Source organism: Musa acuminata, chromosome BXJ3-4, assembly GCF_036884655.1.
Source record: "Musa acuminata AAA Group cultivar baxijiao chromosome BXJ3-4, Cavendish_Baxijiao_AAA, whole genome shotgun sequence".
Lineage (NCBI taxonomy): Eukaryota > Viridiplantae > Streptophyta > Magnoliopsida > Zingiberales > Musaceae > Musa > Musa acuminata.
Genome location: NC_088352.1, coordinates 35,572,911 through 35,600,783, shown reverse-complemented (window position 1 = coordinate 35,600,783; position 27,873 = coordinate 35,572,911). Strand labels below are relative to the sequence as shown.

Sequence of the window (27,873 nt, the reverse complement as noted above, 5' to 3'; positions counted from 1 at the left end):
ATTTTCTTGTTTTACAAGGGATAATCTGTAAAAGAACTTGTAGCAAATGCAAGGATACATAACTGAGTTGCTGGAATAAAAAAATCCCAAAGTAGCAATTAAACAAAAAAATGATGAACTTTGCTATCAACAGATGAGGATACTAACAACTATGTAGCTTTCCTCCTCAAATGTCTTGCAAACACCTAGTAAATGTGAATCTAGCTTTTGAATTGTCCTTGCTAGCCAGGCCTGCAGAAATGGTAGGATTGATATGCCAAATTAGCACAACATCAATAAAAAGAAGTAACAAGTTCTTATATAAGTAGAACTCCATTACTACCAGAATTTGAGACTAAAAAGGAGACCATGTTCTGTAAAGCTGTACTGTTAATGTTTCCAAAATATCAATTGATTTTAAAATATGAAAGGGTAAACATAATTAACCAGATCATCTCTTGCAATCTTTTTTGGCTTCCTACTCCTAAGCATACATAATACTTATTAGCTTGTTACGAAATCACAAATGTGAAGTCTCTATCCACAAAGGAAGTTGACTCCAATTTCTGACATCGCAAAAGGATCTAACATGGCAGTATGGTGGTACTTTGATGTTACATGTCTGCTTCCAAATAAATATCTAATGTTCTTAACATCCGCCCTTTAGTTGGTAGATGTTTAATCACTATGCTGAAAGACCAAGGGAAGTGCTTCTCAAACTTATCGTTTGTCATGACTTATTTTCATAAGTTACCAAAGAATTTCTTTTGTTGCAAAATTTTAAATCTGTACTATTCAGAAAAGCCAATTCCATGTTTGTTACTACCACCCAGATTCTTCTTTCATGTCAGTGAAATGAATTAATCAATTCTTCTTCACATTGACCAAGCATTGAATTCTTTTGAGCCCCTATTCCAAAAGAAAAAGAACTGACAAAACAGTTCATCCAACAAGTCAAATGAGGAATTTGTTTATAAGCTTCTTGCTGAAGAAAACTGACCTCTATTCCACGACCCATCTCTTGAATAACAGAAAGCTGTGCATAATTATCTAAAACTTGCAAATACTCCGGTAACAACTGAAACGCCTGTAACAGGACATTGGCCAGAATTAGAAAAAGCCCACCAAAAGTACCACAGTGGAAAACATGGATTTTCCAAACAACCTGGCAGTATTTTCCATTTTCAACAAGAGTCTCAAGCTCCATTTGGATGTCTAATGAATGACGAAGTTCTGTAAGAATTGGAAGCATGTCCTGCCACATGTACGAAACCAAGGATTGCTTAGTTATACACACAATGTTAAGCAAACTGAAACTTTATCTAAAATTGATCAGAATACCAGTTCTCAAAAGATTATTTTAATGTATTTGGTTAAACTAAATGGATAAACAATTTTCATTGGCTACTCTATTTAGACAAAAAAGAGAGAAATGTCAAGGGAGAATACAGCAACATTTTCTTTACAAAGTAGCATAATTTCAGACACTGAAACAGACTAAAAATTAAATCTGAGAATAACACCAAGCATATCTACAAATGGGAACATGACACACTCGTTTGAGACCCAGGCACTGCCAGTGAGGGTCATCAGTTTTGACTTAAAGACAGATATTTTTTTGGCATGACCAGTAGGCAGATAAATGAAATCAGAGAGGACTTGCATGGCCATATCTCCATTTGAGCATCAGGCAATTGACTACTCCACTTGGTTGTGTGGTCCACAGTCAGAACTTACACCACAACAAAAGAAAACATTTTGATGTGTTGATCCACCAACATAATGTATAGCTTGTAAGGATCCAATGGATAAATACCAACAGATTTGAACAGAAAAAAAAATGGTTGGCCAACAAACAGTATCTTAAAATGACTCACAATAAGAATATAGGTTACATGACCAGCAAGGAATGTTTCTTCCCCAAGTTACAATCAGTCAAGGTTTGCAATACCATCCTGTACAGAACATTATGGGTGAAACTTAACAGTCTGATAGATACTCGGACCAAGATAATCCAGAGGGTATGCCCAGTAGAAAAAAGGTGCAGGTGAGTTTTTTTTTTTTTTACTTTTTCGGGAACTTGGTATATCCCAATGTACCGACACTTAGTGCACAGGCATCAATAAGGGACCTGTTCGAGCCATGACCAGTACAATCCTGGTATACAAAATTGCAAACCTTGCAATGACTTATGCTCATCTAACTTTAAAGTGCATAAGATATAATTAGAAAATTTCTAAAGAAAAATGTGACTTGAGGCATGCTTTGAAGAATTAGGGGAGTTATGTATGGTGGAAATACCGATAGATAATTGGAATGCAAAGATTCTAAAACTAGCCTTAAGAAGTCCAACATACATAGTTTCCAACATACTAAAATCAATTATAAAAATCAGCTAAACATATCATGAAACAGATGTGACCAGTAAAATCAATTATAAAAATATTCTAAAATCAATTATAAAAATCAGCTAAAATCAATTATAAAACTCAATTAAAATCAAGATAGGAGATGTGATCAGCAACAAAAAGAAATTACATCTTCTAGGACTGTAGCTCTAATCATGATGGTGAAGCTTTATCAACAAGCTCAACAAACATATCACGGAAATTATCAGTTTTGATTTTGTTCAAGGGTAGGAGAATTTCAAACAATTGATACTTGTATCCAAGGATTAAAGTTTCAAGCTGTATCAGTTGGTGGTATAACTTCTCTTATGGATATCAATGCCCAAACCACAGATACCATATGTGCTAACTTTTCCTGCTTTTCAAAGAAATGGAAACAGATGCATGATAAATAAACAAAGTAGCTTATTACATCCCATTTATATGTTTGCACCCTCTACAATCTCAAGCCCCAAGTCCTCCTTCCTGAACCCAAGCCTGAAGCTACGAGAAAGATTGTTGAATTTCCAACCTCACTCATCCAAGTCCTTTACAACTCATCAGAGAATAGAAAGCAGTGAATGATTTCTTAATATGATTTTCCTCTCTTTTAACTGAAGTTTTTCCACAGAACAAGAAAAATTCTTGGTTTTTTTTTTCATTTTTTCCTATTTTCCTCCATATCCATGGAAGTTGGTTAATAACAGATGCCTCAAATGTAAATTAAAACTAAAACTTGTGATGCCAAATGATCCAAATAGTTCTTGTGGAAAATAATATAAAAATGGAATACAATTCAAATAAGACAAAAGTTCCAAGCAAAACAAAAAAATAGTATGTCTTTGTTAGTGAGCGACAACTATGCCAACAAAAGTTTGTAGGAGGAGCAACTTATGCCGAGATCAGATACCAGTAAAGCTTGTTTCTTTCTTGACTTTTTATTGACGACAAGATCCCTTGAGACTTCATTTATTGATGAGGTCAAGTGCCTTCGCCCATTCTGTAAGATTGAGCAATCAGGTAATCATGATGATTAATATTTTAGAGGATCAAAACAGTGAAAAAGCTACTGAAAGAAGTAACAATTTGTTTAATTTATAAAGTTACCATGCAGATGACATTTGCCACTTTTAAATCTTGCTCCAGCTCCATCACTAATTGCATCCCCTTCACTGACCAAAGAAGCATCAAAAAGTTCAAACTTGAACAGCAATACTATGTTATGGTGAAATAATTATCATTCTAAGCCAATACCCAATAACAAATGAAAAGAAAGACAACAATTGAAAGCATGATATAGGTCACAGTTATGTTTCAACCAATAATTAAAAAGAAGCGCAAAGATTGAAAACACAATTGAGAACACTGTTAAGCAATCACAAAGAATCAGGAAGAATAAGCAAGCTGAAGAATATAAAAAAGGTGAGCAGACAGTAATAAGAGAAGAGGATAATTTCCAAGAGAACATGCCTTGTGGTTTACACAAAATCTAGTATTCCATAAAATATCCTACTCAGATAAATCTTTATCAATCATGGAAGATTGGGCACATTTTTGACTTGTTATATCATTAACAACCTAGGTGATCGACGATTGGAATCTGAAAACAATTAGTGTGGACTTAAACCATTTCTCGAGATGTAAAATAGCTTCACATTTAGAAGAACCACGAAAAGTCATTTGTTTTCCCTTTTATTGCATGATTATTATATATATAAGCTTTTGTTGTTGTTTTTAACCAATAATAATCAGTGCCATTACTTTGTCCCTACATATCAACTCTCATCATAGCTGCCAGTTCTCCTTAGCAGAGTTCCAAACCATAAGATGAAGGTAAAGATGGCATTCTATCCCAATAACTATATAATTTTGCCAATTAGGTTGTAATTTGTATGCTCCCGAGCAGTGATTTAAAAAGCGCTAGGCGCCAAGGTCCACAAACGCCCGAGGCGCTAGGCGCTCGCCCAGGCGCTCGCCCGAGCGAAACGAGGCGCTAAATTATAAAAATATATAATATATTTTATTTAAAATTTTAAATACAAATATGCTATTATACTTCCACGCAGGATCTTTTTTTGATACCATTGGAGACTCTATTGAATTGCTCTCTACACTTGCCATTTATGTTGAAACCTAACAATAATTTTAAATAAATAAAAATTAACATTAAAATCAAAATAATATATTATTAATCTATTAACAGAAAATTAATCATTTCAAAATTCAAATAAACTTAATATTAAGAGTATACTGAGCCTGATGGAGAAACGAGGAAGCGGCGGCAGCGGTGAGCGGCGACAGCGACAGCAACAGCAGCAGAGGCGAGCGGCGGTAGCGGGAAAGGGAAAGGGAGCGGAAGGCGTGAGCAGCGGGAGGCCTCGAGGGAGGCGCGAGCAGCGGGAAGGCTCGCGGGAGGCGCGAGCAGCGGGAGGGCTCGAGGGAGGCACGAGCAGCGGGAAGGCTCGCGGGAGGGCTCGCAGGAGACGCGAGCAGCGAGAGGGCTCGCGGGAGGGCTCGCAGGAGGCGCGAGCAGCGAGAGGTCTCGCGGGAGGCGCGAGCAGCGGGAAGGCTCGCGGGAGGCGCGAGCAGCGACAGCGACAGCGGGAGCAGCGGCAACGAGCGACGAGATCGCGATCGGGATCGAGAGCGACAGCGGCAGTAGGTTAATGTTGGGTTAGGGTTAGGGTTAGGGTTGGGGTTATATCGGTTTAGTTGGTTCGATTGAACCAACTAACAACCGAACCAGGACCGAACCAGACCTAAAATTCTGGTTCGGTCGACTTGGTTTACCCAGGCGCTCGCCCGAAGCGCCCAGCGCCTGGGCTCGGGCGAGCGCCCAGGCGGCACCTGTTTGAAACGCGCCACCTGGGACATTAGCGAGGTGCTCGGGCCTCGCCTCGCCTCGCCCGAGCGCCTTTTGCAATCACTGCTCCCGAGGATAGTGATGCTTAACTCATATAAAGGTAAGCATCAATTCTAGCCACACAACTTTATGATTTTGCCTATGGTTCTTCATTTATATGTGGTCAAGGATAGAGATTTTCGACTCATGGATAATTTGGGAAAATCACATGTAGATTCTTCAACATGAATGTGCACGTACTGTAAAGTGTAGACATCCTATCCTTTGTGATGGTAAGGATGAAAACATTTCCCATCTATAACTCTTCATTTTTTTAGGTGCTGCTTGAGTTATTATTCACTTCCAAAAGAGCATGGTGATTTGTGCGAAATCATGAAATAAGAAAATTCCTTGACAGTTTTCTGCACTGCCCTCTCTACTTTTCCTAGGAACAAATTGAGCCTCAAAAAACTTTAGGCTTTACTTAACACTGAATTTGTGAGACCAAGGAATTTGGAGGTCTAAAAGCTTGAACCCTGTAAACTTCAGTCATGAACTTCTTAATAAATGATGGTAGAAAGGCTCCAGAATATAGAATGGCACTACACGGAATTACATAGAACAAGTGCCTAATTTTAAAGAAGTCTCTGTAAGAAATAAAAAATGTGGTTTCGTGCCATAGAGGCTTAGACCATATCTACTCCATGAAGAAGCTTTTCAAAATGAAAATGGTGTTGGAAGGTAGTAGTCGATTTTAAAACACCCCTAAAGATATCCAAGTCATTTTCCATCTGCATGTGATCACTCATAAGGAAATACTGATTGTAAAAACTCCAAAGAAATCAGTCTCAGGGACAACACAACTTTTCTCCATTTAATTATATCTTAGAAATTTTCCGAAGGACCAAGAATCTTCTTTTTTTTTAATAACTTTCAACAAAAACCAAGGTCATCAATCTCGTGACAAAGGTCCAAAGATATAAATGACCATGGAATCTTCAACATTACCTTGATCCTTTTGAGAACACCATCTCACTCTTTTGCTAGAGCCATGATGATAGAACTTAGGTATCTTGTGGTCAGTGATCAATTATAGACTTCACAATGACATTTCTTATGAAGAAGTTTGGAAAAAATTCCAGAACTACAATCTAGACAATGTAGCTTCCATAGCATCAAGTCACCTTCTTATCCATCACATCTATGCCAACTCCATCTGGCTAGCTATTAAAGAAGAGTTACTTAAAACAAACAGATTGACATACCAGTATAAAATTGTGAATATACCTTAAACCAGGTTTTGAGTTACAACGTATGTTTGCACAGGACATGTGCCGCAAGTCTGTGGAATCAGTGTGCACAACGACACCTGATGAGGTTAGAATGATCCTTCTTGTTACCAATTGAAATATTTGGTAAGAAAAAGAAAAGAGGGATCTTCAGACCAAGATATACACGCATGTTAAGTTAACGCTTGACTCGAAGTACAGAGGCTTTGTATTCAGTCACCCAACTTGCCTATATTGCATATGCAAGCTACTTCTGTAGTCACATTGACAGCATTCTCAGGACATAAATGCAAATTTGGAAATACCAAAGCATCTATATGCAAAGCATTCCTTGATTATGAAAATATTATTTAAAAAACCCAATGTCCCTTGTTTTGTGAGGGCATAACAAAACAACTTTCATGATCAGGGGGTCAATAATGTGCTTGCAATATTTCATGTAACTAATAGAAAAGTATGGTTTGTGGTGTATGTTGAAGGAAACCAAGAATTTTAAAAACTGATTGTAAATATCAGTATGGACCACTATTTACCGGTCTAATGGTCAACCAGCATGCAGACTAGGCAATTTCACCTGGTCCAATTCGATATATGTCGTTTGCCTCTTAAGATTACCTTATCATGCGTATCATCCAGTAAAGTAACTGGTACCAAGATGTACCAAGAAAGGTTTTCAATTTAGAGAACTGAACCCATGACGGTCTGTCACGACCTTAGCTGATTTTGCCTAAGGCGTGCGGCACCCTCGCGCGTCCGTCCGCAAAGGTCAGCCTCCCCGAAGCCTCCCATTGTCCCTTAGGACCAACAAAAGAGAGAACGGGTTAAAAGAACGCCACAATCGGGATCCACAAGCAAACATGTCCGAAAAACACTTCATAGACAATGCAAATTACAAATAGACTTTACAAGCTCTGAATAGTTGCACAACAAAGGGTAAAATGGTCCATTACAGACCGAAAAGCTCTCGAACGTGTCCACATGACACAACCTTTATTTACAAGCCTAAAGAGGCCACCAACCCAACTAAAATGGGACTTATAAGCCTTCGGCCGCCCCTCTACCTGCTATACAAGGCATGAACATGCCAAAAGACAACGGACAGACATAAGCATTACATCCAACATCTTGTTTAGAAGTTTGTCCGTTACATTCTCCCCCACTTATCCCTTCGACGTCCTCGTCGAAGCCTTTGTGAACACTGCAACTCTTCGCCTTTGCTGAGTCTTCAATCTTCCGCTCCAGCTGCAATGCGCCTCCTGGCTCCCAGCTGCTCTACGCTGCTGTTTTTGAGTAGTCGGCCCTTTTATCCGCCATGCTGCTACAACTCACCAATGACTCTGACTCTGTTGGGGGGGTTTGGCTGAGTTGTGTTGATCCTTGTCGATTCTTGCGGATCCACCAAATGAAGGAAAAGACCATCTTTTCTACGCCAGTCTCTCAAAATTTCCACATGCTGCTTGAACTGGGTGGATGCTTGTTGGAGCTTTAACGAGCATCGCCTCGCAAACTTCTGAAGTTTTGGGTCCTTCCTCCACAAAATTTGCTCATTGACTCTTCTTTCAGTTAGTTGTCACATCCAAGTAGGTTCGCATCACTTCCGCTTTCGATTGGCATTTCGTTGGGAAATGAAGCGGACGATCTACTCTCAGTAGCACTGATCACCGTTGGTGAGGATTTGACAACTATTGTCTTCCATTATCTTCGAAGGGTCTTTGAACTTGTGCAGAGCTCCTCTGCTGGATAGATAAGAGAACTGGGGTACTCGGTTTCGCCCATTCTCTTAAGAGTTGAGAAGGCAAAGGTTACTTTGACTTCGCCCGCCTCCTCGAGGTTGTACTTCATGCATCGAGCTGGTTACTGGTCTTCGCCTGCTCTTTGCTCACACTTCTGAAGCACTTGAAGTGTTTGCACTCCTTGCGTTGAGTTGGCTACTGTGATTCACCTTCTCAATGCCATCGAACTTCTGGAATGCGGGAAGTTTTCACCCCAACTTGGAGTAATTCTCTGATAGATGAGGTCGCCTTTGGGATTGTACCGTTTTCTCCATCAACCCTGCCGCCTACTCCACTGAGTAGCAAAGGTACAGCACCGCGTACTGCCTACTTCGTTCCTTGGTCGTGCACTCTTGCATGACCCGAAGTCCTTCACTTACGGCTATCTTGATGAGAAACTTGTTGACACCGGTCTTACGAAGTTTCTTGGCCTCTGCCCTTCAGCCTTGTCTCGGTACTTGGAGATTGCCTCTGCATGCTCCACCTCCTCGGCCCCTTTCACGACCAAGCGCTCTCCCTCCATGAGAGCAAGGGATCAATGACTTGCACGGAAGTCCCGCCTCTGCGGTACGGCGCTGGCATGCCCATGGCCCTACTATCCGTCGCCTCGCCTCTGTATCCCTTTTCTACATGATCAGTATAAATGTCTCTGTGGCACTCCTCTGAGTCCACCTCCATTCTGACTGATGCTTGATTTTGGGTAGCTAAGTCCCTCTGGACTCGTCGTCGCTTCCTCGCCCCTTTCGACCCCCTGCTTCAACACCTCTGTGTTCTCCAAGCAGTCTGTTTGGTCGATGGAAAGACAGACTGCAACTCCCATGCATGGCCTCTGCCATCACGTTGTAGAGTTTGCACCGATTCTGTTCTCCTTAGCTTCCTTGGTAGCAACGTTCGCTTACTCGACCTTGTCCTCTGACTTGTCGGGCTCCCTTAAGCGAATATGAGCTCTGGAGCAGTCCAACTCTCCAGCTGCTTCGATCATACCTCTGTATGATCAAGTCCCTCCCATGGAACTCACTAGTACTTACATTCGAACTTTTCCCTTGGTGGAACACAGCCCCCATATGCTGATGACCAAGGCTTTCATCCGATGCAAAATTCGATGCACGCCCGGAAGACCCGCCTCTGCGGTACCATGGCCTTCACTCCTTGAATCCATAGCCCATCTTGCCGTCGTGTTGTTCACCGAAGTGGAGCTTCCAGTAGCTCCCGATCATACCTCCATATGATCTCATCCCTCACGGGACGATGTCGTGTGCGTCGCATTGCCACAAACTGTTCCACCACGATCCGCTGCACCATGTCGCCTCCTGGTGACATCTCTATTGCATTCTGATCCATGTGGAATAAACTCGAATTGTGAACCCTCCATGTGTGGCCTCTGCCAATACATCGCAGGGTCCCTTCCACCTTCGAATTTGTTCGCTCCTTTGACAATCGACCTTCATCCACCCACTTTTGGGTCACACGTAGATGAAGCACCGCTCTAGGACAGTCCGTCGCCTAGTAGCTCCCGAAGTCCACCGACTCCACTGTAGTTTGTGCACCATTGTCTGGATCCTGGGCCTCTGCCCCTACCAGCACAATCTCCGCTGCGCACTGCTTCCTTCACAGCAACTCAAATGGCAACCCTGTGGCATATTCTTCAAGAGTACCCGCCTCTGCGTCCTCTTGCCCCGTGCTAAGGCCTTCTGAACCCAACTTCGCCTCCGCAAGTTGAGTCGCCTTAGTTCCTCCATCAAATGCTCTTCCGAGTTAAGGTGCATGTGCCGCGAAGCTCCCTTCGTCTTTGGCACCATGCAAGATGAGTCCGCTCCGTCAGGATGAAGGACCCATGGAACAACATGATCCTACCCTTGCCTCTGCAAGAGTTCATGTCTTTGACCTCTGTCTAAGGAAAGCACTGTGCTTCTGCTCCATGTTCCAACTTCTCTGCTGGCTCCCTTCAGGCGGCTTGGGTACTTCGCCAAGTTACACCCAAGTTGCTCCGCTCCTCGTTTTTGCATTGAGTCGATGGTGGCCCTCGCGCCCACCATTTCACGGGTCAGCCCTCCTTTGAGTCCGATCTCCATATCGACTCTAAGTGTGCCTTCATTTAAGTTGCTTCAGGTCGCTCCCCCACTTGATCTCGCAATGCATCCACCAATGCATTCTCTCGAGCGAGATCAAGCGACAATTCCTCGCCGCTTGCTCGGTCCATCGAGCTTCGTGAAGTTGTTGTTTGTGAGGTACTCCTCCCCAACATGTGAAGTCCGTCTCACATGAGTCTCCCTCTGGAGTGCCGAGACTTATCCCTCCTGGATAACTGTCCCGTTGGAGCAACATCTCTCTTCGTTTCGGAGACCACCATCCCCTTGGACTACTCCGATCTGCTGAACAAACTGTGCATTGTTCTGCCTCCTGCAGACGCACTTGCTAGATTGCGCCTCCACGTCAATACAACCACCGCTGCACCCCTCAAGGCCTAGCAACATGCTGAACTCGTTGCACATTTCAGCCTCCTCCGGACGTATCCTTCGCTTGCCGAAGAGAAAGTTTCAATGCTCCATGGCGCCGAGTCTCGGCCGCCTTGGGATGGCCACGAACATTCCATCGTCCGCATACAAGCCCATGCATGAGTACCAAATTCTTCGAGTTAGCAATTCCCCTCACCTCTGTGAGCTTTGCATAACTCTTTTGGTCGTTGAGCAACTCATTCCACCTTGGATGGTCTCATTCTTGCCAAGCGCCTCGCTTGCCTAGAGCACCATCAAGTATAGTTGTCAACGTTGAGCCGTAGCTCAAACTCAGCCATCCCAACCTTTGTGCGCTCCGAATTCTTCCAAGCTTGCCTGTTCTCGTGGTGCCTCTTGCGCGAAGGGTTGGCCATTCCTCTGAATGCCAATCTCAGATGCTCGCTCCTCTGAGTGACTCCTTTCCCTACATCTCCATGCCTGTTTTCCCTCAAACGGTCGCGCGTGTGCTGACTGCCCTCGACGCAGCCCCGCTAGGTCCCCCACGTTTGCATGTCAAGTGTTTCTATGAGTGCTTGTCCCGCTCTGATACCATAATTGTCACGACCTTAGCTGATTTTGCCTAAGGCGTGCGGCACCCTCGCGCGTCCGTCCGCAAAGGTCAGCCTCCCCGAAGCCTCCCATTGTCCCTTAGGACCAACAAAAGAGAGAACGGGTTAAAAGAACGCCACAATCGGGATCCACAAGCAAACATGTCCGAAAAACACTTCATAGACAATGCAAATTACAAACAGACTTTACAAGCTCTGAATAGTTGCACAACAAAGGGTAAAATGGTCCATTACAGACCGAAAAGCTCTCGAACGTGTCCACATGACACAACCTTTATTTACAAGCCTAAAGAGGCCACCAACCCAACTAAAATGGGACTTATAAGCCTTCGGCCGCCCCTCTACCTGCTATACAAGGCATGAACATGCCAAAAGACAACGGACAGACATAAGCATTACATCCAACATCTTGTTTAGAAGTTTGTCCGTTACAGGTCGTTGACTGGAGTGAAATGGGTCTAGCCCATTCTAGCGTACTGAGACACAGTATGCCAGAACAGTACCACAGTATAGAGAAGGTAGGAGGGGAGGAAAGGGGGAGGAGATGAGGAGGAGGAGGAAAAAGATGTGGCGGCGAAGGAGGAAAAGAGGAGGAAAGGCAGCAGCAGAGAAGAAGAGAAGTGAAGGAGGCAATGGAGGAAACTTTATCCTCCTTCTTACTTCCCCTCGTATTACTCCGTTTTCTCATCCTCCTCCTCACCCTCTGCATGTGCATCTGCCTCTGCATCCTTGTTCTTCTCTTTCTCAACAGTGTCGTTGCTTCTCGTCTGCACTGCTACCTCCTTCCCATTGTAGCCACCTTCTCCCTACCATCGATGCCTCCACCCAATGCATAGCTCTCTCTTTGTCTGCTTGTAGTCCGATCCATATCGACATTTGGCATCCTATATGGTAACGATGCTATACCAATCCAACTAGAGTACCAGTATCAAATCAAGATTTAACCCTTGGTTCTAATGCATGTGTCCACCATAAGACCTAAAAGGAAATAAGCTTATTTATTCAAATTATAGTGTGGCTACAATGCAATACATCACATATCCTTTGAACTTTATAAAGAAAGCTCACTACAAAGACAAAGACATTCAGTTGAGTGGCTCTGTATTTTATTAGAAAAAGGCTCATTGTTACTGTTGCTTGTTAGCCATGTGCTCAGGATCAGTTTATCTTTTGAAGAAATATGTTAAATTCTTTTTTTTCAAAATATCATCAATTATCTTTGGCACCAATGGACTCAATACCGCTCAGACCAGTTCATAATGACTGGTACCCACCTGTCTGGGCATGAACCATACGTGCACCACCCCTTTACAGATGTTTCAGTCCATTTTTCCTTTTGAAGACCTTGCATTTATGGCAGATGACAAAAAACCTCTTCTCATGCATCACACTCAAGGGCCGCTTGCTACACCACCCCTCACCCACTGCCACCCTCCATTACCTGACACATCTTCTCCTCCTCCTCGCCCATCCCTTCTCTCTCTTCTCCTCCTCCATCTCCTCCTTTGCCTCCTCTCCTCCTTTCTTTCTCTTTCCCCCTTCCTCCTCCTCCTTTCCTTCTTCTCCTCCATCTCTTCTGCCTCCTCTCCTTCTTCCTTCTTCCTCTTTCCCCCTTCCTTGTCCTATCCCCCTCCCACGTGCTGTTGGGGACCCTCTCCACCTTCAACCGGCAAACAGACCAGGGTACCATGTATTGGTCCAGCCATGGACTGGTATCAGTCCACTACTCGAAATTGAATTCCCTGTTCTGCACAAGTTCATTGTAAAATTATTATTCCCCATATGTGTTCCAATGGATCCAAGGGACATATCAAAGCTTGTCCGTTGGACATTGTTTGCATTTTGCAATACCTATCAACTTTTACATTGCATTGCTTGAGAAAAGAATTGTTTGGTTTCACAAGAGGAAGTTTCTATCAGAGGAATCCTCAAAGATCGTAGTTGTTTGGTTCTGCAAATATGAAATTCAACTTTAGGTTTTAGTGTTATATCTATAAATAGAACTCTCGTACAAGATGTAATCTAAACCTGATTCTGAAATGATTCCGATGAACACAAAAGCCAATGTAGCTGCCTAATAAGTAATAAGACTGCCAATATCCTGGCCCAGTATTAAAGATACCCATTATTAATTTTCCAGAAAGAATTTCAACTGTAGAATATAGATTATTATTCATATCAGTAATTGTGAAATTTTTCTTCGGATATTTATTTCTATGAAAATAAAAGAATTTATCACAGTTAAGAAATCAAATGGACAAATCAAAAGATAATCAAACAATATAAACAAAATTGGACAGTCTCTTATGACAGACAGTACCCTTAAATATTATATATTTCAGACAAGTATAATAAAAAGCACCATTTTAAAATATCTGGCAAATTTCCTTAAATACATATATAAGTTCAAGCAAAGACCAGCATACTTTTTTATCCTAATTTACAGATAAGAAACATACCCATCTCTTCATGGTGCTCCATCACATGACGTGATAATCGCTCTGCTATCTTATCAAGTTGTGCCAATCTAAGAGTGGACTGTGGTGTTGGCAAGAGAAAAAAGTGAGCTCCAGTCAGGAAAAGCAGTCATAAAAATGTTCACAAAACAAAATTGACGAACACTTTGTGCTAGGAAACACATACTGAAAGGAAATGCATTCAGAAAATATAAGAGAAATGAAAATGAGCATGGCAAAGCAGAATCCAGTGACTTCTGTAGAGCTTAGATAATGATATTATCATAACTAAACAGATTTGTGAAACTTACAGGGCTGTCAGTATTGGCCTAGAAACATATAACAAAAGATAATAGAGAGAGATCCAATCTAGAAACTGGAAGTACAAAAAAATTCACAAAGAGCAATGCAAGATTAACATGGTGAGTGGCATCATGAACTAACCAGCAAGTATAATAGCAGTGATTTAAAAAGCGCTAGGCGCCAAAAGGCGCCAAGGTCCAAAAACGCCCGAGGCGCTAGGCGCTCGTCTAGGCGCTCGCCCGTGTGAAGCGAGGCGCTAAAATATAAAAATATATAATATAATTAATATAATTATTTAAATAAAAAATATGCTATTAAATTAAGAAAATCGAGTACAAAATCACAATGTCATATTAATAAAAAGTCTCAAAAATCAAAACAATAAAATTTTACATCAAATCTATTGAGTTGCTCTGTAGACTTGCCATTTATTCTGAAACCTAACAATAATTTTAAATAAATAAAAATTAATAGTATTAAAATCAAAATAATATATTATTAATCTAATAAATAAAAATACTATTATTAGTATACAATTAGCAGTATACTGTTAATATATTGTTAACAGTATAGTAAGAAGAGTGTGAGAAGACTGAGGCTGCTAAGGCAACGACAGCGGTAGCGGGAGCGGCGAGCGATAGCGAGAGTGAGAGCGGGAGCTGCGAGCGGCAGCGGGAGTAGGAGTGGGAGCGGGAGCAGCGAGCGATAAGCGACGATTGTGGTAGCGGCGAGTAGCTACAATGGCAGCGGCAGTGGCATCAGAGAGCAACGACAACGGAGAAGAAATCTCGACGGCAAAATCGCGAGTGTTAGGGTTGGGGAAGTCGGGGAAATCGTGAGAGGGAGCCTATCAGTGATTTAGTTGGTTCGATTGAATCAACTAAAGCACTGAAGACCGAACCAGACGTAAAACACTGGTTCGGTCGCCTGGTTTAACTCGGGCGCTCTCCCGAAGCGCCCGACACCTGGGCTCGGGCGAGCGCCTGGACATGAAGCGAGGCGCTCGGGCCTTGCCTCGCCTCGCCCGAGCGCCTAGGCGAGCGCCCGAGCGCCTATTGAAATCACTGTATAATAGTAACTTGACAAATATCTTTGGCATATAACAAATATGAAAATCAAGCCTACTTAGTCTGTCATCTGACCTTTTTATCAAAGTATGTAGCATCGCTTTCTTCAGATGGAACATTTTCTAGTACATACCTAACTGGATCAAAATCCTGCAAGAAACATCATCAAGCCGACTTCTTTATTTGTCATGAAAACATAACTAGGAAGGAAACACTTGTGCAAGGAATAAATGACACCACCAGAAGTAATAAAATTATTTAAAAAATGTAGACAGTCACGGGAAAACATCATGAGTGAAACAAATGCATGGCCATATGCCATTAGAAGAATACAGCTTGAAGCAAAGAGATTTATCTATAGAGGTGAAATTAAATGCTTAAGGTGGCCTAGTGTATGAAGCGTCTGCTATGCATCGAACCACCATAACATGAACACACAAAAAGAGAGAGTAATTCATACAATCAACACTATTGCAATATATATTTGAATAAATCAATGAATAAATCACCAATTTTGTATGGGTCAATAGTTAAAAAACAGCATTATTGCCTTGTACGTTAATGGTCACTAATTTTGAGCTTTTTGTATGAGAGTATTCGGTGCTGATGCAGGAGATATTTTGTTCTATTTTGTATTTGGAAAGCTTTACGGGGATTCTTGCAAATGTTATAAGTTGCCACATGGCAACATATTATGTGTGTCTAGTTATCTGCCTAGATTGCTCAGGGGAAATAAAAGAGACCAAACTAAAATGAAACAAGTCACCAAAAACAAAAGGATTTTGATGGATAATATGTGCAAAGATGGAAATTGATTATGATCGAATATTTTGTACAAGGGAAAGATTGTATGTCAAAAAATTTGGAAGTAGATCTCACCCACAAAAAGAAAGGTAGGTGACTCATTAGACTTATCATAAGGAATAAGATTTTCATGATTGTACTTCATTAGTTCTTTAGCCTTCTTTCTTTTCCTGTACTGGGGGATCCATATGAAGGGGAAAAGGCTATAATCAAGAGGTGTGAATAAGTAATTTTCTATTACAACATTATATGCAAAGAGATGTGAAGTCTTCACCACTAGGAGTGATTCCTAGAGCTAGAGTGAACCTGACATTAATTTCTATCATCCATGCATGAGGAGCATCTGATGTGAGACAAAGATCAATGGATGTGGACATTCAGTAATCAAAGTGAATTCGAGTACTCTTTTCTCCACTCATTTTTTCTCTTTTAATTTTATCAATCCTACAAATAATAAGAAAAAAAAATTCACTGTTCTCCATGCTCATCCTACATTATTGATGGCTAAAATGTCATTAAAAAGAGCAAAACAATAAAATCTTGTAAAGGCCTATTGAGGAACCTTAGAAAACTATCAAGCAAATGTTATTTGGTTTGTCAGTTACAAGTAGACCATGCATGCTTCAGGAATTAGTGCTTTTGAAGATCTTACTTTGTCCCTTCAGAGTTTGTCTTTATAATGTAGTTCTCTTTTGTAGTTACTATTTAGCTTCTCTCTTTCTCTTTTCTTCTATCATTCCTTTTTATTTTGTGTAAACCTTGGAGTTTTTGTTGCTTTGCCTTCAAAAAGTTTTACAAAGTTACTTCTTTCTCTCATTGTATCCGCTAATTTTATAAAATGTTATATTGTAAGCAACAATTGAGGCTCCAAGTGGCAAAAAAAATACCTGGATCAAGCCAAGCATTACCCAGGAAAGAATACAGTCGACTTGGGCAAATTTGGGCAACACCCCAGATTAGTCTACCTTAAAAGGCCCAATCCCTGCTTGACTTACTCTTTGGGCCGGTCTAGCCCAATAAGACAAGGAAGTGATTGCCAAAAGAATTTGAAACAAGAAACATAAAAAATATAGTTCACAATCACATCATGCTATTAATAAAGTTCTTAGCATTTTCATCATGTTTTTACATAAAACTCAAGATTTAACAAAAGGTCAGACTGGTGTGCACCAAGGGTATTTACCAATCCAATCAAGAGCCAGCAACCAGACCAAATAATTTTGCCCTGTCCCATTAAAAGTTAGTTCTTTTAATGTGGAGAGCTAATGACAACTATCAACAAGTATTGACAATCAACAGCCCTTGACAGCAGGGTTGTTGACTGTCAACAGCCCTCATCTTCCCATCCTCATCCTCCTCTCCTTCTCCTCCTCTCCTTCTTCTCCTCTAATTCAACGATAAGCATTAAACAAAAATTAGTTAGTAGTGACTGTTTCAATATATTAACCAGTGATGACAATTTCTAACATGTGGCACACTGATCTATTGTGATGAGAGAAACAAGCTATACCAGGATCCAAGAGCTTACCAAGATTCAGTTCATGTATCAAGTAACTGGGCTAGGACCCATTTCCGTGATTTGCCTAAAAGGCTAAAACTATGATAAATTTGTAAGAATCATAAATCAGAATGTCAATCATTCTTATTACTTACTATTATAGTCAAACTATGCAAATGTTATTGTTAATTAAAAGACTGAATGTATCATCCCAAGGATGAACATAAATATGAAGGGCATGCTCAATTAAAATGTTTGTATATGACTCATAAGCATGGTAGATGTAACATCTACTTGAAATTAAGCAATCATTTTGTGTCTTGCTTTTGCAAATGTTATTGTTAATTAAAAGACTGAATGTATCATCCCAAGGATGAACATAAATATGAAGGGCATGCTCAATTAAAATGTTTGTATATGACTCATAAGCATGGTAGATGTAACATCTACTTGAAATTAAGCAATCATTTTGTGTCTTGCTTTTGCTTCCTAGTGCTTCCATATAGCCCACAACCATAAAATCTATTAGAAGACCTATGTCAAGAAATATACATCCACCATAGTTTTAAAAGTAATCACTATACCAAGGACCACCATACCCCATGGTCTGTTACGTACCGGTCAATATTACTGTACCATATGTCAGTATGTTGGTACATATCTTTCAAAAAAAGATGAAAAATGATTGAAAATTTACAAAAAAAAATTTATAGGTTTTTATCATAATTTTATTATATTTAATTAAGAATAGAGTGTATATAAGCCATAAATAAATGCATAAGACTGTAATTAACCCCAAATACCCTCAATTAGGGACTAACACAAGATAACGACCTTAATCATGTTTAGTCATTGTAAATATGCATTAATACGCCTCTAATTATATGAAATGAGCGAAGGAATGACCTTAATACGACTCTAATGACCTTAATCATATCGGTACTCATGCAAGCTATGCTTGCAAGCAAACAAATGCCTTACAGCCGTCTCTCGTCGAGAGTAAAGGTTCTCGAACCACAGAGCTACGGGGTGTTCGGATGCCAAAGAGTTAAAAAACTTCTCTTTGATATGGTTCAGTACTTAGGACAACCCAACCCCGATCAGAAGATTTCAAGGTGTCGTTAGTGAGATGCATCTCATTGGTCATGCAAGACTATGGTGGTGCTGGTGCATACGTTGGGAAGAAATGCAGTAAGCGCTCATCAAAGAAAGGCTCTCTAAAAGCTTCCAGATGGAATGACCCGAAGAAGAAAAGTGCTTCAACGGGACACGAATCCAAAAGCAACATCCCGAAGTTTGACAAATGTTTTATGAGCGATGGACAACATCTAATGTTGTAATGCCCACAGCAAAAAGAGGCATTAAATGCCCTTATGGCTTCTTTCCAATGAAAGGAGAAGGGTAGAGCAAAGGCGAAATATCCCGGGTCAAGCAAGTCGTGTTCAAGAAGCAACGTCTTGTCACCAAGACCTCACATGGGAGATATGTGTTTGCAGAACACATTGCAAGGTGAAGTCAAGGAGAAGCTTGAGCGAAGGCCAAAGAAGAAGGTGACCCTTCAAGCGTGAATTTGTCGGAATCGAGCAATGATGAAGGATCATCGCAATGATCTCACATTAGGGTGGTGCAATTGCTAAATACATTACAAGGTCAAGTGGGGGAGTAGTCAAAGGAGATGAAGGCACATAACCTATTAATGTTCGTGAACATTAAACTAAACAAGAAGGCGGCTCACACATCTATGGACACAAAAGTCGCACACTTCATAATAAACTAAGAAGCAAAGTGACTCGGATTGAAGCTGGCAAAGGGTCCAAGACGCAAGAAAGCAGTTAATTCGAAGGCGAAACCTATTTATGGATTTGCAAAGGGAGTCAACATCTAGATTGAAAATTGGAGCAAGAGAACCAACTTCATGGCACTTCCCTTGGACGATTTCCAAGTCATTCTCATGGTGGAGTTTTTATATGTAGGGAAGTCACTAGGTGCACACCAAGCGCCCAGGTGAGGCAAGGCAAGGCATAAGCGCCTCGATAGTGGGCTGCGTGGGCGCCTTTAACTGGGCACGACCCAAGCAAATGCCTAAGACCTCACATGGGAGATATGTGTTTGCAGAACACATTGCAAGGTGAAGTCAAGGAGAAGCTTGAGCAAAGGCCAAAGAAGAAGGTAACCCTTCAAGCGTGAATTTGTCGGAATCGAGCAATGATGAAGGATCATCGCAATGATCTCACATTAGGGTGGTGCAATTGCTAAATACATTACAAGGTCAAGTGGGGGAGTAGTCAAAGGAGATGAAGGCACATAACCTATTAATGTTCGTGAACATTAAACTAAACAGGAAGGCGGCTCACACATCTATGGACACAAAAGTCGCACACTTCATAATAAACTAAGAAGCAAAGTGACTCGGATTGAAGATGGCAAAGAGTCCAAGACGCAAGAAAGCAGTTAATTCGAAGGCGAAACCTATTTATGGATTTACAAAGGGAGTCAACATCTAGATTGAAAATTGGAGCAAGAGAACCAACTTCATGGCACTTCCCCTGCGATTTCCAAGTCATTCTCATGGTGGAGTTTTTATATGTAGGGAAGTCACTAGGTGCACACCAAGCGCCCGGGTGAGGCAAGGCAAGGCATAAGCGCCTCGATAGTGGGCTGCGTGGGCGCCTTTAACTGGGCACGACCCAAGCAAATGCCTAAGCCACCAAGCGCTTGGGCCTCCCCACTGTGCCTCCCCTGACCCGAACAACCCCCTCTCCCTCTTCCTACCCAATCCCTCCTCCCTCTTCTCCTTCTCTTTGCTTCTTCCTCCACTCTTCCCCTCTCGTTATCCCCTCCCTCTCCTTTGTCATTGTCCCCCTCCCTCCTCCTAGATATGTCCTTCTCAACTAACAACACCCTCTCTCTCCTCCTACTACTTGATTCCTCCTCCCTCTTCTTCCCCTCTCCTTTCTTCTTATTGTTCACTCCCTTTTACTCCTCTGCAATTGCACCCTCTTCCATGATAGCTCCCCTCTCCCCGGACCTCGACAACCTCAGCTATGCAAATGATAAAGGAATCGAGGCAAAAAGACCCTACTCATCCCACAACGATGCAAGTAGAGTCAGAAGGCCTCAGCGCAGGGCAAGGGTCCATTGAGACAGATGTTCTTGAAGAGTATGTCGGTGTGTCAACTACTCGGTTCCCAAAGCCCTTTCCACGAGGGTGCAAGTTTGAATGGCAGTTCAAACTCAATAAAGGTGTCATCTAGCTTAGCTGGTAAAGACTTTGACAGTATATCACAAGGTCCAGGGCTCGAATCCCGCCTTCGTCATTTACCCTTTACAAAAAAAACTCAGTAAAAGAGTTGAAGATCCAATCTACCATTCACATCGGGCATCATTTATGAAGTAGGAGAATCTTCAAAACCTTTCGAACAAGTAATTGGACGATGGAGTGCTCCAGGACTTATCTTCACTTATGGGTATCCCAGTGCTTTCGAGGGGCAAGATCGGACGAGCGATCGTCAATGCCAAACAAATAACCTAAGAATCAAAGTTGGGAGGAACCTTCAACAAGCGAATGGTGGTGACCACACTAAAAAGTTTTAGTCTGAAGGATAAAAAATCAAAAAGGAAATGTGTCCCAAGTCACATAGTCAAGACACTGTGACGACCTCGAGTCCACAAGGGACTCAACTACCCAAGAAGAACTTAGTCGAGAAAGCATAAACTAAAGGTCATATGGTACTGCAACAATGGGTCTTTCGAGCACTAACCAAACTTGTGCTCAAGAGGGAAGAGAACAGTTTTGACTGCTAATAGGGCATAATCGATCCCAAAGGCAAATCTATCATACAAGTGCTCCAGCAACACTTCCGACACTCCAAAAGTGTGATGGTGAAGAGTAGGCGAAGTCAAGTAACTAGCTCGAAGCAAGGAGAACAACCCAAGGAATTTGGGTGAATCCAATCAAAAGTAACCCAACTCTCCTCGCTTATGTAGTGGAGCTATGCATCAATTGAAAGTCCCCTTAAAGTGCTTAGAAGGTAATAACCATCAACTCTTCACCTTTGAGTGATCAGCTACGTCGAAGGTAGCATGTCCATGCACTATCCTCCCATTGAGTTACCTTAGAAACGAGGATAGCACGAACCTACTTGAAGGAGATAATGAAGGTTCTGAAGATGCAAGGGGCAAACTTCGCAGGAGAAGGCCATTGAGTCTTTAAGTTCTGCAATATAGCATTGGCAAAGTTCCAACCAGCAACGGTCAAGCTCTTGCACAATGACACCTCAACGGGGCTTAAACATAAACATAAAGACCCTTCTCTTGCTGACCAACAGATCCTAGGGATTCAACAAGAACTGTTCCGACTCAACCAACTTCCCCAACTGAACCAACTCAATGGGGAGTTACAACAAAGTGGGAGGATCAAAGTCGATGACTCAACAGTAAAAGTTGCAAATTACGAGAAGGCTTCGAAGAGGGCGTTGAAGGAATAAGTGGGGGAAAATGCCATGAAGCAATGCAATCAAGGTGTTCGACATATGTCCATGACGATTTTCAATTCTTGTTTTACATTGTTTTTCGGTGTGTTTGAGTGTTTTATCATAGGCAACATGTAACAGGTAAAAAATACAATCGTCGGTTCCATCTTGATTTATTGTTAAGTGTTTTTATTTTTTGTTTTTGTCTTGTAAAACTCTAAAACATTTTTAGTTATGTGACATCATGCGAAGGGAAAAATAGCTAAAATCATCTCATTCTCATGTGTCATATGACCTTGTGATATGAAACATTAACTCTCTCAGCACCCCGTGAGCCCATGGGTGGCACCAGGTCGAATGGGGCCTTAGTTATATATCTAAGGGATTGTGCAATATCTTTAGTGTGTCTATTTTTCATTCAACGAAAATGATAGGTGAACATTAGGTCTATGCCTGCCTTCGAAACCCCCTTGGTGTGCGACCGTTCAATCCATTTTCATAAGCCTTTTGTGCCTAGTAAAAGTTGGTTGCTTAGTGTTGCTTGCAATCCCCATTATCTCTACTTTCATGTGCAAGGGTGACATATTACTTGCACTTTCGCCTTTCTAACATTTTCTTCTTTGTGTTGGTCCTTTGTGGATTACACGATGTTAAAGTTCAGGCTGACCCCTGTGGATTATTGTTTGAGTGTCACATGCCTTAGGCAATCCAAGCTAAGGACATGATAGGATGGTATGCCAACATGCACCGCATGGTATCATTGAAAATATAATAATAAATGAAATATCAAGTGGTATTAAGCTTATGGTTCTATTATCAGTTCTTGGTCAAACTAGTAAATACAAACCGATAAATATAATAATAAATGAATTTAGGTCATGCTCCTAGAAATGTGGATTGGATATTGCTTTTAATAAAATTATTATCTAATATAACCTAAATGTTGTTTAGATGCTTTGACAATCTAGAACTAAAAAGTTCAGCCTTTTCGACTCCCAAAATCAATGCCATGACAAGATGGGTACCTAATTGATGTAGCTAAGCTCATGAAGTATCAAAATATACATGTCAAGCTTGCATAACATAAATAAAAATTTGTTTGATCTTGATATTTACAATTCTCATATTGTGAACCGGAGTCCTTTAATTTTTAAAAAAAATGATATGAGAACTTGGTCCAGAAAAGTATACCTCTTCATAAAAATCTTCCTCAAGCTCATCAATAGTTTGACCTTGTGATCTACTACCATATATTGAAACTACTTCAGAGCTAGATAAAAAGCTAATTTTTTCATGCGGAGGAGTGCCAGCAAGAGCACGAGCAACAGCAGCTGCTGCTGCTGCTCGAGCAGGAACCTGTTGCATAGTAATGATAACAGATCAAATATCTTTAAACTAGTGTGTTTATATCCAAGACAGCAGATATCAAGCAGGTGAACTACCAAGAGAAGAGTAAAAAACAGAGAAAGAGAAGTATGATGTCAGAAAAGATAGTTTTAACAGTTTAAAGGAACTAATTTGCCTACAAACACAGGAAGAGATTAAAAGAATGAAATGAGACTTGACTTGTATAAACATGGTTACACACAAAAATCATGTGAGTTAAGCTTTTTGTTCGATGAATTTTTAGCAACTCCAAACCAATTTATTGATTACATATCAAATATTTAAAGGTTAGGGCCAGCATGAAATGCAAAACATGCATCTGCTCTTCATGCATTAGAGGAACAAACATCTACTACAGCACTACTGCTCTGTGTTATGGCATGGATCCTCAACTAACAAAGCATCCAATAAATCAGTATGCAAGAGATATCACATCCTAAATGAGACAAGGAAATATTATGCAATAAGTTTATAATGAGTCGGTCCAACTGCTCTGTAATTATATGTAAGTTCCGCAACAGTAAAACTTAGGCAAAATGGTAAATTAAACATGAAATTTTATAGGGTGAAAAAAGCTTTATATGAAACCGCTCAAAGAGATTTTAGAATATGTTATCATTGGAGTTTAAATGTCCAAACATAGCAAAGAACAGGAAAAAAGCAGCATCCAGGTCATACTTACAAAAGATGCACAACTGGTAGTCAGAAGTTGCTACAATAAGATAATGTAAAGAAATTTAGGATAATAAACTCAGCTGATGTACAGAAATTTTGAACAGTTAAGCATCTCAACGTATTGGTGATTCCTGCTCAGTCTCAATTCACAAGTAATTCCTCCAGTTAAATTAGGGCGAATTAAAACTGCAGATGAGGTAACAATTATAGAGGTGCATATGTTACATCTGTGAATGAATATGGATTTCAGGCATTGTCCGAATGGTATTAACAAAAAGGACAATTTAAGCACTAATATGGAATTTTGAGCACTTCTTTCACACCACTCCATCTTAGAATGTCTCATTTGCAGTTCACAATAAAATGAGATCTGAATACAGAAAAAGATGCAGACTTAAAGCTCAAAGTTCAAGAGACGGTCTTTACTTTTACATACTGTCACATTGCTGCTTATTTCCTTGTAATACCAAGGTGCAAACCATTGGATTAAGGATAAGATGGACATTTATACAATTTTATAATAAGATGCTAGGCCTTGCATATAAAACATAAGGCCCATAATAGTAAACAGCTATTTTATGCTACAAGCTTAGTATGAACAGGATCAAAAAGAATAAAAGAATAAACAATTTAAGGCCTTGCATATATAATTCTTCAAAGAAAGTCTAATAACATCGTAGAAGACCAGCATGTACAGAAATTGATTACTATTACCGAGCACCCTTTCACGAATAAAGAACAGTACGAATATATGTAAGAAATAGTTTTGGTAATGCATAGCTCATCCGAAAGCTCAATTATAATTCTTATGTAACATTGTGTCATGAAAATTACCTACTTCCTGTCCTAAAAGCTAAAGTCTACAAACTCACTTGATGTTGCTAAAAAATACAGAGCCGTAATCAATAAGAGCCTATTTGGTCGTGCTGCAGATATCCCATGCATGAAACTTTGTTGAACCATCAACAATTGAAACATTTATGAACCACATGATGTAAATAGCATATTACATGAATTTTTGTATCAACTCTTCCAAGCATATTAAATGAATTTTTCTATCAATTCTTTCACCAAAATATTTATTCTACACTAAACTAGAAAAATAGCACACCAGTTCAATCAACCCTCCATATTTTGGGGTGGTTTCATCATTAAATTTACCCTGCACATCAAATCAGAAAATAGCTTTCTGACAATGGATTTATCTATTAACATCATGAGTGGTGTTTATGGACTGGTAACTTTGTGGCAACCATGATCTTGGATAAGAACCCAAAAGGCAATTTAAGGTCTGGAATTCTCAGATTTAATGAATAATTTTCTCTTATGACTTTAGTGATAACACCAGTTTTCCTTAAAAGGTTCTTGGCATTTCCCATGTAGAGATGGCACTTTTCCCAAGTATTGCCCAAGTGTTACTTGTCAAAATCTAAAAACCTCATCTGCATTTGCGGCATGTCCCTGATAGTCTCACGCCAAGAGTATATGAGAATGTGAATTGGTACATAAATATCTAATATCCTACCTCAAGTAATTCAGTTTAAGCATTGCGAGCCAATTTGGTGGTGCGCATGGCTGAGTTACTAAAATAAGAGGCTACCTCAGTTGTTACAAACAAAGATTTTAATTTCGAATGATACCACCCGTACCGGGCGGTACCATCGATTAGGGTTGTTTCCGCCCCGTTACCGCCCGAAATCGATCAGTAACGATCGATTTCAACCGTCGCCGCCGGCGCCCGCTACCATGCGATATTAGCCGAGGAAGAAAGAAGAAGAAGAAGAAAAGGGAGAACCTGGAGATCCGACGCCGCTCTCCCTCGACCATCCCGATTCGTCGCCGCCCTCCCTCGTCGGACGCCGCAGACGAGATGTCGCCTCCTCCTCGTTTAAGGTGACGAGGCCTCGATGTCGTCGGTGACTTCTCCTTATCCGCGCAGGGAGAAGAAAATGCGCGGGGAGAAGAAAACGAGGTTTCTTCTCCTCACGCGGGAAGAAGAAACGAGGCAACGTCGCCTTTTTTTATTATTTATTTTATTTATTTTATTTATTTATTTATTATTATTATTATATATACCGACCGGTATGCCAGAGCGTACTGCTCGGTACGCTCATACCGTACCATACCAAGCTGAGCTCAAAGCGTCGGTACAGTACAAAATTACGAACATAGGTTACAAATTTATCAGAGCATAAGTGTAACGGGCCTAACAGCTGACAATGTACAAGAAATGTTGGGATCTAATGTGTGTTATGGCAGTTACCCTCGAAGCAGCAGGGGCAGCAGGACCACCAAGAATGGTGAGAAAAACATGGTACTTGCCTTTGGATTTAGTATCGCCTGCAAGGATCCTAAAGACCCAAATAGGCTGCAACAATTACATCAGGAATTTGAGGTGTTGAGGTTATTACTTATTATACCACTGAATAATTTCCATGATGAGAATGTATGACAATTAGAATTAACATATAAAATCTAGTATGCTACTACTTATAAACGAGAATCATTTTGGGCTGCATCAGTGCCGAATTAAAATGCTATTGTGCTAGTAGGCCAAGCGAGATATGATAGCCCATACCTTCCATAGAAGCTCTAAACAGAGCACGATAACATACTAACAAAGCCATGTCATGTAGACGAACCTGCTAATTTCGCCACCTAGCAGTAACCCAGATAAGCCAAAGAGAGCACGAAGGACATATGCTACGCCACAGGATGCAAAGAGGACCAAATGCTCTAGAACACTTTATTTAACCAAGTGCTCTTTCTTTATGAGGATATTCCGAAGCAATCTCTTATGAGAAACCCTTGAGCTTGGCAGCAAGTGCAACTAAGGACCACATTTTGTTGTTTTCAGGAAATCAATTCGGACTAGAAGAATTAATTAAATCAAAAACACTGACCAAGGAATTTATGAAAACAAAAACTTGATCATAAATATAGTTAGAACAATAATTAATACTTTCAAGCGTTAGTGTTATATACTAACATTTCGCATATCACAACATAAGCAATTTTTTCAGATTAGAAAGACTACAGCCTCCGAGGGAGAACAATCTGCTGGCCCTTCTGCCTCTTGGGGATATAGGGTCTTCTTGATATTCACGTCTAGCTGGGTGAAAAGAGAGCTTACCTTATAACTAATGGTGAAGCTAGTCTCAAGATCCAAGTTCAGATTAAAGCACATTTCACCCCACGAAAGAGTTGCTTTTATTCTTTTTGCCGAATATAGTTATGCCATAATCAGAACTCTTTGTGAAAGAAGAACCCTTTCTTGAATGGTCAATGAAGAATCCAACTCAAATCCTCAATGTATCATAATGAACTAAGCTTGTACTAAGAATATTCAAGAAGGAAAAGAAAAAAGAACAAAGGCGAACCGAGAAAGATCGCACCTCCGGCCGATCGGAAGAGGAAGGGAGAAGGCCGAGAGATCTAGCGGAGCGGACGGAGCTGATTATCTTCTCCCCGACCTTGGAGAGATCCATTCCTCCCCCCTGGATGAAGAGCAAGGGGAGGAAGAGGAGGGGCCCCGGGGCCTCAAACTCCGGGATCGAGCGGCCGTCCAGGAACGATGGGGGATCTCCCGTCGGATCCGGCCGCATCTCAGCTCCGGCGTCCAGAGATGACAGGAAACGAACCGGCGCTCATCGATCTCATCACAAGATCAAGAAGAAGGCGACGACGACGCGAGCGAGGGTTTCGAAGGCGATCCGTGGCGGCCGAGATCAGATCGGGATGGCGGAAAGCGAGCGGCGCGGGACCCGATCGGCGTCGTCGGCAATTATTATCAAGAAGAGTGGAAGCGAAGGCGAGAGAGGTGTGCAGGTTGTGCGGTCGTCTTGGTTAACGGAGACCCGACGCCGTCTTATGGAGGTC

General features: G+C 41.1%; 1 protein-coding gene across 6 annotated transcripts in view; it reads right to left on the bottom strand.

Moving 5' to 3' along the window:
• The window catches only part of LOC103971873 (uncharacterized), a 53,524-nt gene extending 25,651 nt beyond the window's left edge, over positions 1-27,873 (bottom strand). For 2 of the 6 annotated variants that reach the window (XM_018828956.2, XM_009387138.3), the window contains exons 1-9: positions 27,390-27,872; positions 23,125-23,289; positions 15,235-15,309; positions 13,793-13,871; positions 3,474-3,538; positions 3,277-3,366; positions 1,145-1,234; positions 980-1,066; positions 148-231 (exon numbers count right to left, since the gene is read on the bottom strand). In XM_018828956.2, coding sequence (XP_018684501.2) covers positions 148-231; positions 980-1,066; positions 1,145-1,234; positions 3,277-3,366; positions 3,474-3,538; positions 13,793-13,871; positions 15,235-15,309; positions 23,125-23,289; positions 27,390-27,599 — 945 coding nt within the window. In that variant the 5' untranslated portion in view covers positions 27,600-27,872. Of the gene's footprint in view, positions 1-147; positions 232-979; positions 1,067-1,144; positions 1,235-3,276; positions 3,367-3,473; positions 3,539-13,792; positions 13,872-15,234; positions 15,310-23,124; positions 23,290-27,389 lie in introns of all 6 variants that reach the window. The other 4 variants (XM_009388594.3, XM_009389318.3, XR_001979063.2 and 1 more) reach the window with 3 other exon arrangements.